Source organism: Tripterygium wilfordii, chromosome 13, assembly GCF_013401445.1.
Source record: "Tripterygium wilfordii isolate XIE 37 chromosome 13, ASM1340144v1, whole genome shotgun sequence".
Classification (NCBI taxonomy): domain Eukaryota; kingdom Viridiplantae; phylum Streptophyta; class Magnoliopsida; order Celastrales; family Celastraceae; genus Tripterygium; species Tripterygium wilfordii.
In genome coordinates this window covers 688964-704093 of record NC_052244.1, presented here as the reverse complement: position 1 = coordinate 704093, position 15130 = coordinate 688964, and the positions used below count along the sequence as shown (strand labels likewise).

General features: G+C 37.8%; 2 protein-coding genes across 5 annotated transcripts; one reads left to right on the top strand and one right to left on the bottom strand.

Moving 5' to 3' along the window:
* Positions 1–2588: 2588 nt before the first annotated feature.
* On the top strand, positions 2589–7071 carry LOC120013544 (sulfoquinovosyl transferase SQD2-like). 3 transcript variants are annotated; one of them, XM_038865377.1, is made up of 11 exons: positions 2590–2950; positions 3554–3620; positions 3839–3909; positions 4796–4913; positions 5002–5075; positions 5254–5309; positions 5406–5489; positions 5774–5861; positions 5945–6022; positions 6096–6152; positions 6330–7071. In XM_038865377.1, the coding sequence occupies exons 1-11, from the start codon at positions 2838–2840 to the stop codon at positions 6838–6840; spliced, it is 1317 nt and encodes a 438-aa protein (XP_038721305.1). In that variant the 5' UTR covers positions 2590–2837; the 3' UTR covers positions 6841–7071. The 3 variants fall into 3 exon arrangements, with proteins under 3 accessions (XP_038721306.1, XP_038721305.1, XP_038721307.1); XM_038865379.1 differs by lacking the exon at positions 2590–2950 and adding an exon at positions 4034–4092; XM_038865378.1 differs by lacking the exons at positions 5254–5309; positions 5406–5489 and having other exon boundaries at positions 2589–2950; positions 5778–5861.
* Positions 7072–10062: 2991 nt separating this feature from the next.
* LOC120013423 (transcription factor DIVARICATA) lies at positions 10063–14525 on the bottom strand. 2 transcript variants are annotated; one of them, XM_038865227.1, is made up of 4 exons: positions 13663–14525; positions 12385–13573; positions 11532–12052; positions 10063–10401 (listed from the first exon to the last, which is right to left on the bottom strand). In XM_038865227.1, exons 2-3 carry the CDS (start codon positions 12807–12809, stop codon positions 11569–11571), a joined length of 909 nt encoding a protein of 302 aa, XP_038721155.1. In that variant the 5' UTR covers positions 12810–13573; positions 13663–14525; the 3' UTR covers positions 10063–10401; positions 11532–11568. The 2 variants fall into 2 exon arrangements, with proteins under 2 accessions (XP_038721155.1, XP_038721154.1); XM_038865226.1 differs by lacking the exon at positions 10063–10401 and having other exon boundaries at positions 11312–12052.
* Positions 14526–15130: the final 605 nt, after the last annotated feature.

The window sequence follows — 15130 nt, the reverse complement described above, 5'->3', positions numbered from 1 at the left end:
TCAATTTGGCCATATGAATCTCTCAATTGATTACGATCGATTTTTTTTTTTCGATTTTTTGACATAAAAATAATTAACCAATCATCAATTATTTTGGTCAATTCCTTAATTTTTTTTTTAAAATAACCGATCAATCTATTAATTCGGTTTTTACTATTTTGTAACACCCCTACCCATTTTACACACATGTACATGCAGTGTGTAAAATAGTTTCAATTTGTTTATACATATATATGGTTGCTAATAAAAGACTACATAATCATAGAAATTAATAATGAGACTAACGTGGTCAACATAGTTTAGTAGGGAGTATCATGCATGATGATTAATCTGCATCGTGATTTGCATGAGTTGGCAAGTATAATACAGTAGCATCATGATAACTTCATAATTCGATCTAGTATATACAATATAATCTCACTCTAACTGTAACACACATGCACAATGCAGATTCTGAATTTAGTACTGGAGAAATTAATTAATTATCTGAGGACATTATGACTCCAACATATGCTTTTTAGCAGTTCAAATAGGGAACGGGCCAGTGCTCTGCAATACTCATAGTGCACTATTCTCATATAATGATTTAAGAGGTGCGTTACATCACATCACATTGTGTGTGCTCTATTGATCCAAATCCAATTAGGACCCCAAAGAACTAACTTTTGTTTCGATGATAATTGGGTAGAAAAGCCCGAAATAGGCCCACCTATCGGACTATTATTAAGGCCCAAAAAACAGAATGACGGCCCAAATGGGCCCGTTTAGAATTTAGACTAGGTACAGGCAGATCCGTTAAACTTTGGGCAGGCCCAAACAGAGGGTTTTTTTTTTCCCTGCACTAATTATGGGCTTTTGGGAAGTCCTTTTGCCCAAGTCCCTTTCCCATTCACATCGCCAAGTATCCAATAGACTCAGGTCGATGTTCCTTTCAAGATTCATAGCCGCATGTTCCTCGAGATATTTATATCCAACTCAGCTGTCAGGGAATCAACATTATTTAATTCATTAAAAAAAGGGGGAAAAAAAAAGAAACCCTTCTCTGCTTACCAATTAAGTATAGATTATGGGCCTTATGGCTAAGTTTGGACCCAATGCATCCTTATTAGCTTCTGACCCACAAGATTAATTAAAGAAGTACTATTAAACAACAGAGACTTAATTAATGGATATTCAGTGGAATCTACAATTGCTCCAGCAATGGCCATTCATTAAATTAATGGTGATTCCGTAATCAGTGCTTGTTGGGAAGAAATACACGTTAACGATGCAAAGTAAGATGAATACAAGTTGCTCACTTGTTCAAACTGGAAACAACCTTGTGCTGCTCAAATAATCTACTCGTTAGACAATAGAGCTCAAACACCTTATTTTTTGAGTAACCGATCTACCACCCAGTTCAATATAATTTTCGGATAGTTGAGTGGGCGTAAACTTCTGACCGTCAAAACAACTCACACCACGTTGATAACATGTAAGACTGTGTTGAAACCCATGCATGAGACCAGGAAACACCCCCAGCTGTTCAACCTAATTAGCAACCAAAACCCATAGATATAACCAACTAAACTATATATTACTACGTGGTTCCCAAACGCATCAAAAAAAATTATTATTGCCATGTCATCTTTGTTCTCTCTAATCAAATGCTAAATTCATTGATTATGAAAAAAATATGAAAGACTTAATAGCCTATTAAATCAATAATGTACGGTTTCGGTACTTGGTTGACTATTGATTAGCATCTAATATTGTCTAGTTACAACCAAGAAGGGGTAAAATTATCATGTTGGGGTAACTCCATCATAGAAATCACTACAGTTTTAAATTTTAATCATAAATATCCAATATGTTCATCAATGTGGAGTCCACACAATTTTTTTGAATTAATAAACAGACTAGGCACGCATCTATGAGTTAAAATTACAATGAATTCCATAATTCTAGTGTATAAAGAAAAATAACATATAAGAAATTAAATATCTTAACAGACAATCGAAAAATTATATAATGGTCCTGACAAACAACGTCATATGATGCTGATATTGGTGTACCAGAACAACAGGTTGTTGTCAATTCATAAGCGATTTGCGACAATAATGACTAGTTGAATTGATCATATGGATAATTTGCCGTTTAAATTTTTAAAAAGCACCAGCTGGAGCTATGAGTGTCACATATATATGGTCTAATGAGAGGGAGGGGTGTGATTGTCATGGGAGCTCCTCTAAGTGTTCCGGTTGGCGGAGCGATTCTCCAAGGAATTTTCAACGTACTTGGTGATATGTGATTTGACAACGTGTCATTGGTTATTAGGATTAATCCATGGCGTATTCTCTTCCCGTTACCCCACACCAAAACGATGCGTGTATGTGCTAAACTTATCCATTTAATTTGCTTGTACTGAAAATTTTCTCACGAGGATATAAACAAAGCACATTTTTTATTCCCTAACTGTCCCCTTCATGAACAGAATATCCATTAACAATGTAAGCTTCAACCACTCAGATTCCTTCAAGACTTCCATTTTTTTTACTCTTTAACCTCACCATTCATCTAACCAATAGCACACAATTATATATTTTACATGCCATTTACTTGTTCAATTATGACATCCTCCGCTTCTCTCTCTATAAATCCCACGCCCTCCTCTTACCTGCCCTTCTTCATCGAGCTCTTGTACCCTATTGAATTTTCGAATTACTCCCGTATTTTCAAGTGTTTGTTGCTTAAGAGGGAAACCCATTAGCGTTAGCTTGAGTGTTGGAGAATCTAATTTGTGTGAATTGAGGAGACCCAGAAATAGTGAAAGGAAGCTTGTTGTTCGGGCAAGCAAGATGACCATTGCCGAGTTGAGGGAAGAGGAGGAAGAGTGCCCTCTCTTGATCGAGAACGAGATAGTTTCCAGGCCTAGGCGTATTGCTCTTTTCGTTGAGCCTTCTCCATTTTCGTGAGTATTTTGAGTTTTTTCTTGCATACCCAGTACTCCAGATTGTTCAAGTTATGGGATTAAAAACGTCAGGTGTTCTGCAAAAAAATTTAAAGATTGCTTGATTTTGTTGTTGTATCCTCTATCTGTTGGATGAGTTGACTGTGATGGGTTTCTTCTTTGTTAAGCATTTTCAAGCTTTGTCCTGTCCTATTATGGTTATTAGTTAAGCTTGGATGTTCTTATGACCAAGAGGAGTGTATGAAGGTTTTTGACTTTGAAACAATCGTCTAGAATGCTTTGCCAGCTGATTTTGACTTTGAAGTTCTGATCTACTTGGGGTTGTTTCTCCAACAATCCTTTACCTTGTTTACTAAAACATATATATAGATGCAGTTTTGCTGTCCTCACTTCGTAAAGCTGTAAGTACAATAGATGGAAGTCATCAAGTACTCTTTATATGTTTGTGATAGATAACTTAATGGATCTCACAATTAAAAGTTGCTGTTGTTGCTGAAGTGCTCTTATTGCTAGTTTTATTTGGTCCATATGTATTTCACCATATATTCTTTTCATCTCTGGTTGGTGCTTATTCAATTGTGTCTGTTGGCTTTTATGTTGCAGCTATGTGTCAGGCTATAAAAACAGGTTCCAAAATTTCATCAGATATTTACGCGAAATGGGAGACGAGGTACATTCCATTTATTACCTGTGCCTGTATAATTTTGTTATTAGAGACGCCTATGTATTTATCTTATATAATGACTTGTTTTGCTGTGATTTCCGGCCAACATTACGATCATCTTGGCTTGTTTTAACCCCTGAATTAGCAGTTTTGGATCTCAATTTTGCTACCGCTGGTAGAAATGACATCACAGGAGAAAGTGACAAATTGACTTGTTCATGTAGGTAATGGTTGTTACAACACATGAAGGAGTGCCACAGGAATTTTATGGAGCAAAAATTATTGGATCCCGCAGGTTGCTTTCATTATCAAATTTCAGATTCTTGTCGCCTTTCTTTCCTTGTCATTAGTCTTGGTGTTAGGTTTATTTTTTGATAGTTCTTAGTTTGAAGTTGTACTTCGATTGTGCCTTTTTGCAGAACCAAATACACTTTCAAGCAAACGATGCTTTCTACATGCTATTCTTTAAGTTCTTCAGGTTCTTCAATATAGGACAGCATCTGGGAATTCGGTTTATGTAGTTCACATTATGGGCTAGTCTAATAATATTTGCATTGGTTTAGGGCTTTACTGATGGGGCAATTTGGATATGCTGCATTTTAGGGTAAAAATGCCCACTTTCAAAGTAAATGAAGTGGTTGAAAAGGGAAATAGTGTTGCACGAATACCAGGAGTGCTAAGATAGTGACCCTTAAGTTTAACTTTATGGTAAATTATGGCAAAAGAGTTTGTGAATATGGGAGAGTCGGTCCTTAACAGTGTTGGGTGGGGACCGGTTTCGGGTTTTCCCGAGCAAGTAAAAGTCCTGATTTTGGACTTTCTAGGTTCTATCAAAGAAGAAGAGGAGCATTTGGCCAAGTGTTCCTTTGGCTCTAAACCTAATATAAATAGATACATCACAGTCACATGCTAGCTTCAGACTTCTCCAAAATAGGTTGTACAATAGTTTCTATTCATTTGTCTTCATAAATTATTATGTAGCTTTTTATGGACTCTGTAGGTTAGCCACCCTCCTAAATCATTAGGTGGCTTTCTATGGAGTCAATGGTCTCCTCAGTTTCTCTTTTTGGTCTTATCATTTTAATAATCTTGCCTATTACTATAATTTGGTGATCAAGGCTTAAAATCTAGCATTCTTGTCATGGTTCTCATAATTTATTTAGTTAGTCACTCATTTGCAGCTTTCCTTGCCCTTGGTATCAGAAGGTCCCTCTTTCTCTAGCTCTTAGTCCTAGAATAATTTCAGAGGTTTCACGGTTTAAGCCAGATATAATACATGCATCATCACCTGGGATAATGGTAGGTCTCTCGAACTGCTAATGTCAAGTCTTGAAGATTCTAGCTTATTTAAGTGCTTGAATACTGAATGCTGAAACTTGTGTTGTAGGTTTTTGGCGCTCTTGCCATTGCAAAACTATTATGTGTTCCCATAGTGATGTCTTATCACACTCACGTGCCAGTGTAAGTTTCATAATCGTGATTTTCATGCACATATATATGCTCTTAGAAGTTTTAGCTGAATTGCTGAATTTCAAAATTTCATCGTGTTCAGATTGCTTGTATGATGGAGAGAGTCTTATATAGATAACTACATCCCTTTGGCTGAGTTGATTTATTGATTTATGTTTTAAATCTGCAGATACATACCAAGATACACATTTAGTTGGCTAGTAAAACCCATGTGGTTGGTTATAAGTATGTAACCTTTTTTTTCTCGTCTCATGGTTCAATATGGATGTTAATGCTCGAAGATCTTCCGGTAAGAAATTGACTATTTGTCCGTTGTGTCAGAGTTTCTGCACCGAGCTGCAGATCTTACTCTTGTGCCGTCAGCTGCCATTGGGCGGGATCTTGAAGCTGCAAGGGTGACAGCTGGTGAATATGAACACCTGATACCTATTTGATATTTTGATGACTACTTTTTAGGGATGAACAGTTGTTTATATGAAACTCTGAATCATAGTAGTCTGATCACTGAATTTGGAAATTCCCCTCTCTCTTGCGTTTCACAACCACATTCACCCCCCCCCACCCCCCCCACCCCCAACCCCAAACACCCCCCCTGTGAACCTGGGTCAACTTGGTCGTCCATTTAATAGGTTTGCTTTTACCTACAGAAGTTTCCTAAGCTGACATGTTCTTTTCCCTTGCCCATTTAGCTAGTAAGATTCGCCTTTGGAACAAGGGTGTTGACTCTGAAAGCTTCCATCCTCGCTACCGCTCTCATGAAATGCGATTGAGACTAAGGTAAAACCAACCTTTTATCTTTTGAGTCTATTTCATTCATGTGCAAAGAATTTGGCTTGATCTTGTATTTCTGATCTAAACAGTAATGGGGAACCAGATAGACCATTGATAGTCCATGTTGGACGTCTCGGAGCAGAGAAGAGCTTGGATTTCCTTAAAAGGTATCACTTGTCATTGTATAAGCTATAAAATGAATGGCTAATTTTCTGACACTTGAATGACATGATTTGACAGTGTCATGGATAGGCTTCCCGATGCAAGAATTGCTTTTGTAGGAGATGGGCCATATAGGTAATCTTTTCTTATACTAATGAGATGCTTATTTTTCTTAAATGAGATTTGAGCCATTTTGATACCAAGACAGAAAAGTTACTGCTCTTGCCAACTGATTATTAAGGACATTGGATTAAACTATTTTATATCTTCTGCAATTATATATCTGTCATAACATGATATCCTTCTTGGCAGGGGAGAGTTAGAAAAAATGTTTTCGGGGATGCCGGCTGTGTTTACTGGGATGTTACATGGGGAAGAGCTATCTCAGGCATACGCGAGTGGGGATGTTTTTGTGATGCCATCAGAATCTGAAACACTTGGTCTTGTAGTTTTGGAGGCCATGTCTTCAGGAATTTCTGTAGTGGCAGCTCGTGCTGGCGGAATAGTTGATATAATTCCTCCAGATCAGGAAGGCAAAACTGGCTTCTGCTTTAGTCCTGGAGATGTGGATGACTGCATGGCCAAATTGAAGCTTCTGTTGGATGATTGTGACGTAAGAGAAACCATAGGCAAGGCTGCTCGGGCAGAGATGGAGAAGTACGACTGGAAAGCAGCCACCAAAAAAATACGCAACGAACAATATAACGCAGCCATTTGGTTCTGGCGCAAGGAGAGAGCTCAGCTATTGAGACCTCTTCAATGGCTGGCAAAACGTCTCTTCCCATCTGCAGAAGTTATACTTACAGCTGATGAAAACATATAACCATCTAAAGATTTGGTAAGGCGTAGCCAGGGTTGTAAACTTCAGTAAAACCTGCACTGGATGTTTCATGTTTGTATGGTTGATTGCTTGGGATAATGTCCAATTGTTGTATACAGTGGAGCAAAGGATGGTCTGATGTTCTGTAATTTATCATGAAATGCAACTATTTGGATGACGCAAGAGAGAGAGTTTCAACCTTCAAGAAATAAATTGGATTCTGTTTCTTCTGGAGTGGGCCGTGTTGGAGTTTTTGGACTTTATTTTCATTACCAAAAGAAAGCCCAAAAGGACATTATTTCCATGTTTTGGAGTTAGTGGGCCGCATGGGGGTGATGAACACATGGGCCCAGTTCGGCCCAGATGATCATTGACCTGGGTTCACCTTGCCTGAACGCAACTAAGTATTATATAAGCAAAGTCCATATACCTGTCACACTGTGAGAATGTGACAACCAATGCATTTTTTGAGCTTAATATGATGGAGGCAGCCGCTTTAGCTCTTAAAAGAGTTCTTTTTCAAGCTTTCTTTAACGTCTCCTGGGCCCAAGAAAACAATTCCACGTGAATTTATGGTCTAAAACGGATAATATTTATTTATGTATTTGGGTTTGAATTTCTAACACTATCTAGAGCACACTCCGCACTCTAGTGGTTACCCCCAATGGTGAATTGTGGTTCACTGTTACCGTCTGTCTGGAAAGAACGAAAGTGCTCTCCGCTCTCTAGAATCTATCAAGGATGAACTACGAATTACGAACCTAATGGTGGGCTTTAGCTTGGGCGTGGGCTTGTGAACCTCGAGGCCCGGTAATCTAGTGGCCGACTTAAAATTCCAATCTAGGCCCAGCTCATTATATGAATCCACTCTCGGCCTCTAGAATCTATCAAGGATGAACTACAAAGTACGAACCTAAGGTTGGGCTTTAGCTTGGGCTTGTGAACCTTGAGGCCCGGTACTCTAGTGGCCGACTTAAAATTCAAATCTAGGCCCAGCTCATTATATGAATCCACTCTCTGCCTGGTACTGTAGCAGCCGACTGAAATTTTAGAGAAAAGGAGCACAATCTAAGGCCCAACCCATTATATGAATCCAAGCTTGTCCTGGTTTGATCCAAAAAGGGCAAAGGTGGTCCAATCCAGGCCCAGCCCATTATATGAATCCAAGCTCTTCCTGGTTTGATCCAAAAAGGGAAAAGGTCGATCCAATCCAGGCCCAGCCCGTTATATTCATTTCCGCCATTGTGTTTTTGGGTGGATTTTTATAGGTGTCGTAATTAAGCAAGTTGAGAGGGGTTCGGAGTTGGGCTATTACAAAAGTTAGCAGGCGTCAGAATGCTTGGACGGATAGTCTAGCCAAATGGGTCGCAATCGGGGGTTTTTCCGGCAGCATTCCCAATTGTTTTTTACCAGATTTACAAGCTTGATTAGATAGTGGTTGTGATCCCCCTCTTCATCATTTTAGTTTGTTTTCTTCTAGCTTTTGAGCCTTTGCCTGATAAAAAAAATAAAATAAAAATTAAGCAGTTACTTTTCTAATCAACAGAAGCATGTCATTATATCAATTGGCTGTATCTGTAATACCATGAAGGCTAAGCATGTCACGACAGAACCATAAATGCAGAGAAAATGCCATTCTATTTTTTGGACCCACCACCACCTGGACATATAGAACTCGTGAGTTTCAATGTTATCAGAAATTCACACTCTCATACATATCAATAACATTGTCTGTTTTGAGTTATTCGGTTCTTATAGATACATCGAACCCGCACGACTTTGTTATTCCTTAACCACCAAACTCACTTGGGTTAAGAAAAGACATTATTAGTTGTAAGGGGGTTGATTTGTCCTTATTAACCAATTGGTTGGGATTGTCCCTTCCAATGTGGTATTTAAGTCTTAACAAATGTCAATAACCAACTCGGCCAACCCCTGGGGTTAAATGCGCTTGTTCATTTGTTTGTGGCTAGACAGTGTTTCTCGCACTAATGGTTTAAACATAATTGATGGTTGGGAAAACGAGTGGCATAGCTTTTCACTATTTTAACTTTATCCTTTGTTTCCATTGGATGCTGGACAAGAAAATCAAACACATTCATAGAGTATACTTTGTCGTTTTAAGTTAGGTATGCAACATGTGTAGTTATCAGTAGAGCCAAGTCAATCTCGGTAGTGCAATTGCAAACTTTATGCATCATTTTTATAGGATTCTATATTTGAGGCTACAAAAGGTGCAAAAATAATCTCTCATGTAATTATAGACAATTTGTGCTAACAGTTCCTCTGATGAGGTGATTAAGACATATACTTGAATCGGATGATACTCAAGTTCGAATCTTCACTCCCGTTTACCTACTAAAAAAAAAGAGACAAGGAACTTGTTTATTTGGATAATTATTCAATGAACATGGGATGCAAGGCAAAGAATGTCATGTTTGCAATTGCATTACCTACTCAAAAGCAAACAAAAAAAGGAAAAAAGGAGGTCAAGTTATGTATTATTGGCATTTGGTTTGTAGTGTCATTTCCCAACCATCACTTTATAATACAAAACTTCTGATTGCTGATGCAGCAGTCCAGTGTCTTTTGTATACAAATCTTCTGTGCATTATGTTATTACTTGATTTGTATATGTCCACAGCGGCATAAATTGAAGAGCAGGATCAGGGCATTGTTAAAACAAAGAGAAAAATATAAACCATATATCCAAATTGCACGGGTGAAAATGTGACATAGTGATAGAGTTGACGGGGTGCAACCTAAAGGTCACATGTTCAAGTCATGAAAACAATCTCTGCTCATATTATGTGGGGTAAGGCCTCTAACCTTGCCCACTGCAGGACCTTGTGTCTTTCTATGCAAGTTGCAGAAAAAGCTATTCCTTTTGAAAAGAAAGTGGTATTTCTGTCATTTACCACTCAAGACTTTGATAATGTTCTTGTTGCCTGGAATTGCATGTCTAGTGGAGGGACCACGAATAACTTATGCAAGCAAAAGACATTGGCAACCAGGCTCTTTTCATAAGGTTGCAAAGCAGAAGCAACAAAAACAAGACAGACAGAAGAGCCAAATATTGCAGCAGTAGCTATGAAAACCAACTGTAAGAAGAAATTCTTACGTAACAAAGCTTGGTGATGCTTATTAATCATGCTACAGAACTCGAATAATAGTATCGGCGAACGGAATAAATGAAAGAAACGACAATAACAATGGACCTTCAGAGAATCAAGAACTTGCTTGATTAATGATTATTCAACTTTGCACATAATTAGACAAAAGATTCTAGCTAAGAGGAAAGTTCCATAAATATACAAGTTAAAAGAAGTTACCCCCACCTACACAGGAGAATCATTATGGGCATGCTGAAATTAAATAGTCCGTCTTCATTATAATAAGAGCGGAAAACCGAATTCGACAGGGAAAGGCAACATCTTTTACATTTTAAAAAAGGTTACCAGGAGAGCACTCTTCAGTCTGTGGGAAGCAGATACTTTCAAGGTTCTTTTCTTGTGACCGGCACGCCTAAGAATCATGAAACCATGATTCTTATTCTTATGAGGACTGGTAAAAAGCCAGATCAGCATAAATCAGGTGTCTTTTGAACAAATATGAAAGATATAAGACAAGCAAGTCAGTCACTATATTGCCATGATTAATTTATTCACTAATACAGTAATACATCATGTAGGATCTAATCTTCTTCCAACCTAATTCACAATCTTAGATAGGAGAACAAAGTGTAAAGGAGACTAGTCATTTTCATGAACAGAACAAAAAGAAAAGAGTACAGAATGAAGCATGAGATGCCTGAATTAGTGGCCCTTAGACCCAATCTTTAGTCAAGATTCGATTATGAAATTCAGTAAACTAATTGAATCGAATGTGTGAACCCCGTGTTAGACAAGTATCAAGACAAAAGCAAGTGGATTAAACAATATCATTAGGAAAAAAAAATAATGCATATTCGACTCACAAAAATTTAGATATGAAATGTTTGCCCAAATCAACTGCCACCCTAAAGTGCCATGCATGCAAGTATAGCATTATCTTCTGCAATAAATCGCACTGTCAAGAATTAATCTCTAGAAACTATTCATATGAGTTCGAGATGTGAATATAGATACGTGGGCAAATCGTGGACATGATATTAAAGAAGACAATGCTAAAGAATCAAAATGCAGCAAGGAATAATCGAAGCATGAATCTTCAAGTTGACCAGTAATGAAAAACGGCATGCTTGTCAGGAAAAAAATTGTTCCAAGGGTGGAGGATAACATTAACATTCAGCAAAAGTGATTAGCTAGCATAGATCGTTGCCCTATCGCTTACTTGTCTAGAGACTATTGCCAAAAAATTTACATTACTAATATATGTATTTGTTCACCATATTTAGAATCAATATATGCTTCATGTTAGTCGGTCACAGTTATTGTAGAGTTACTACCTAGTAGCTAATGTGGTAGATGACTGCTAAACAAAAGAACAGATGATCACAAGTAATCATAACTCAATCTTCACATAGATAAGCTTCCCTTTTGTTACAGTGACTTGAAATATGAACATCAAGTCACAATGCAACCTAAGTGATTATTCTGTAAATGTCCAATAACTCGGGAATAAATAACTCGATTCTGCATCAACATATTCACATAAGTCATGATATAAGTGTCACCAGAAAGAAGTTGGCAGACCTTCAGAACTCTCACATATGCCACTCTGCTGGTGACTTCACTGATGCTGCATAGAGTGCATCTGAAGGATTGTATTAAATGGCCCAAACTGATATCCTGGATGAGCTCCTCTGTGAAGATTTTGGTCCTGGAGCTTAGGTCCATAAGTAGAAATGCCACAGGAAGGTGGCATCAACACATTGCCAATTTCTGGGTCAAAAATGGTAGCCACTCCTTCCCTTGGTGGTTTCCAGTCCATGCTAAACATTTCTGGTTGCAGCTCTGACTGCATAGTAGTGGCAGAATGGCTTGGTGATTGTGGCCAATTTTTTCCTGGTGAAAGAGACTTTGTCCCCTGCAGATTCGCCGTAGTAATGTCATGGATGCTAGATCGCCTCTTGTCCTTCCCTCCTGTGAGCTGTCTGATGAAGTACTTTTGAGCATGGCTAGCTACCTGTGTTGGCGTCCTAGTCATAACAAAATTGCGAGAAATATTCCTCCAGTCACCCTTACCATACTTCTGAAGACCCAGCAGAAACTGCCTGCAGTTTGATCATCAAAGCACAACATCAGAAATCACACGCCAATGACAAATTGAAAACTACAGATACATTCAAATGATAAAAATATCGAGATATAATCAACTTAATAACAAATTATACGAAGTTTTCCAATGCGTCAAATTTTAATTTCCATGATAACATTAGCATTCATCAGAAAACCTCAATTCTCAGGCCTCTCAGCGAGCTTACTCGTGAGTTGTGAGCAGAACCAACAAGAAGAAAATAAAAAACAAGGCAACAATGATAGAAATGGGAGCACTTATCACTTGCTACTCAATCAATTCTCAAACAAATTAGTAGCAAGTGGGTACCTGTGCTCTTCTTCAGACCATGGGACTCCTTTCTTCCTTTCCTGGTCGGAAGGCCGAGTAGCCGTACCTCTCTTTCCGGGACTATAAAACTGCCCCAACTGCTCATATCCCTGATTGTTATCCCACTCCAGTTTGAAAGAGTTGGTACTGGTGTAACCCGGGATTGGGATCAGTCCTGCCTCTATGTCACTAACATCTTCTTCCAATTCCTTATACTGTTGCTTAACATCATCTACGGTCTTGCCAGGTATCATTGCTGCCACCTTCAACCATCGATCCGGGATATCGGTATCGTATAAAGCCAGGGCTTTCTCAAACTGCTTGTTCTCTTCTGCCGTCCATTTCGTACCACTGTTTTCTTGAAACAACCAATTTGGGTTCTGAAGATAAGAGTCAGGAGAGAGGATTTCAATTCTCCGACTCATTGTTTCGGATAATTCACAGTCTCTCTCTTTGAATGCTCAAAGAGAGAGAACCCAAGTAGAAAATGCAGAGATGTAGGATTATAGTGACGAAAGGCACCAATCAAGAGGCATTTTGAAAGGAATCTGAGCACCCAACTTTATGTAACCACCAATTGAGGAATCTAGAAAAGGCCGAGCTTTCCAAAACTTAAGGAAAATTCGAGGAGCAATAACAAAAACGAGAAAAGAAGGAGCAGATCTTAGACCCCTTTAGGCGGAAAAGATAAACCCTAGACCACCATGTTTGATTCAAAGGCAACACAAACCACAGCAATTGAGATGAGAAAAAGCAAAACCCATAATGATTTTCATAAAAAGAAACAAAACATCGGTGTAAATTTCAAAACTTGAAGCTCGCATAAATGATATTTATACAATAATAATCAGAAAAAAGGAAAGAAACAGAGAGCTTGTCGAGGATTGAATCCTAAAAGTGGGCAACAATTTCTGTTTTGCTTCCCCCTTTTACTTCTTTCGCTCTTTTGATGCTAAAACCAAAAAAGCAGTCTCTTTGTGAAACAAATGAACGCACACAAAAGTATTGCCAACTATTCGCGGAAGAGCGGATCCATCCATGTAATGAAACAGGAATTGGCAAAGGCAGATAGTGAAAAATACAGAAAGAGAGAGACAGTGAGTCAAAGCTTTTTGAGTTGTGATTGGTGGGTATGGTGTTTTGTGGGCACCGCGGCTGTAGTAAAGTTCCCTTACATAGTTACATGTACCTGAGAGAGTGAAATGGAAACCAATCCAATGTTTAGCAGTGAAAAAGCAGTGCCGCCATTGGGCAAGTTTTGGTAAAAATGGAAGTTACCAGCTTTGACATTGCTGTCAACACCACCCCTGTTTTGCTTCCCCATCTCATGCCTCGTGAGTAATTTTGTCGAACACATGGTAGGCATTATTGAAGATCAATCCCTTTTAGCAGTTATTACTGTCAACTTCAAATATAGAAACATGGTTGATGCTCTCAAGAACAAATTTTAAGCAGCAAATCTGAATTTTAGTGGCAAAAATCTGAACTTTAAATTCAAATGCATTACTGCCACCAAATATATGAAAGGAGAGTAAAACCGAAAGTAATGAAGAACCGAATCATAATTATTGACAAAATATTGCAAAGCTAATTACAAATAATATTATAGAAAGGTTGCCTTTAAAAATTCGATACGAGTCTAAATTAAACCATTAGGCTTTTTTGTAGAAAATTTTCATTTGACGACAACAGAGAAAATTTTCCATTGAGTGATCGTTGGGACTTACAAAGAGTTGCTTAAACCTTAAACAAATCAATTAAGTACCAACTTTTCCCCTAAATGGAAAGATTCCTCATTTTCCATTTTTGAAAAAGTACGAATTGAATAACATGAACATGTGAATTCTCAAAAAAAAAAATTCCTCTTGATTGATTGGAGAAAAGAGGTCAAAAAAACAATATTAAAAGGCATTTACTTCCTTTATTTATTATTATGTGTATTTGTCAATGAGGCTGTGCATTTGTTGTTGTGGGTCCTTTTTCCAACTTGCAAAGTATATATTTATATCGTATATTTTGTATAAATCAAAGCGGGGAGAACAATCAAAGTAATAATACATATATGATAATGCACGACTTTCAAAAAAATTGGACCCAAGTGTCACACAACAGTATGGGCATGGCCTTCCCGAGTTCTTTACTTTTCATTTGTGCACCTCATAGGGTTTGTGGATTCTAGTGTAGGTTCCATACATACATATATATATACATATAATATATGTATTTAGGATGCCCGATTTGGATGAGGATTGTAATAAAACATCAATGGAATCTCTTATCCAAACTTGACTATCGTTGTAATATATTGTCCACTTTCTAAGTCCAAGCTTAATCCGTCTTTTGAGTTTTTAGGATTTTTTATACACATGATTTACTAAGTCAAGAAACACATAGGCTTATATATTGATGTTTATTTTAGTGATGTGTGAATTTTTTTTTTTTAACATGGATCGATCCGTTGCCATTTTGTTTACTTTGAGAATTCAATACATGCATGCATGTCCAATGAATTGACGAGTTTGAAGCTTAGGAGTTGTTGGATTTGGCCCCCACAAAGTTAATTACTTCCCAAGTCAACCGGCCCGGCTGGCAGGCTACCTGTCGTGTCTCTCAATGCTCATATATAGATCCGTGGAGGTTTACAACAATTTTATTGGTTAACAAGTCCATATATATAAATGTAAAAAAGAATTACTGCGTCAATTCATGTTACCAAGATGAAGTCAAGTCAAGTAAAGATTGGCAA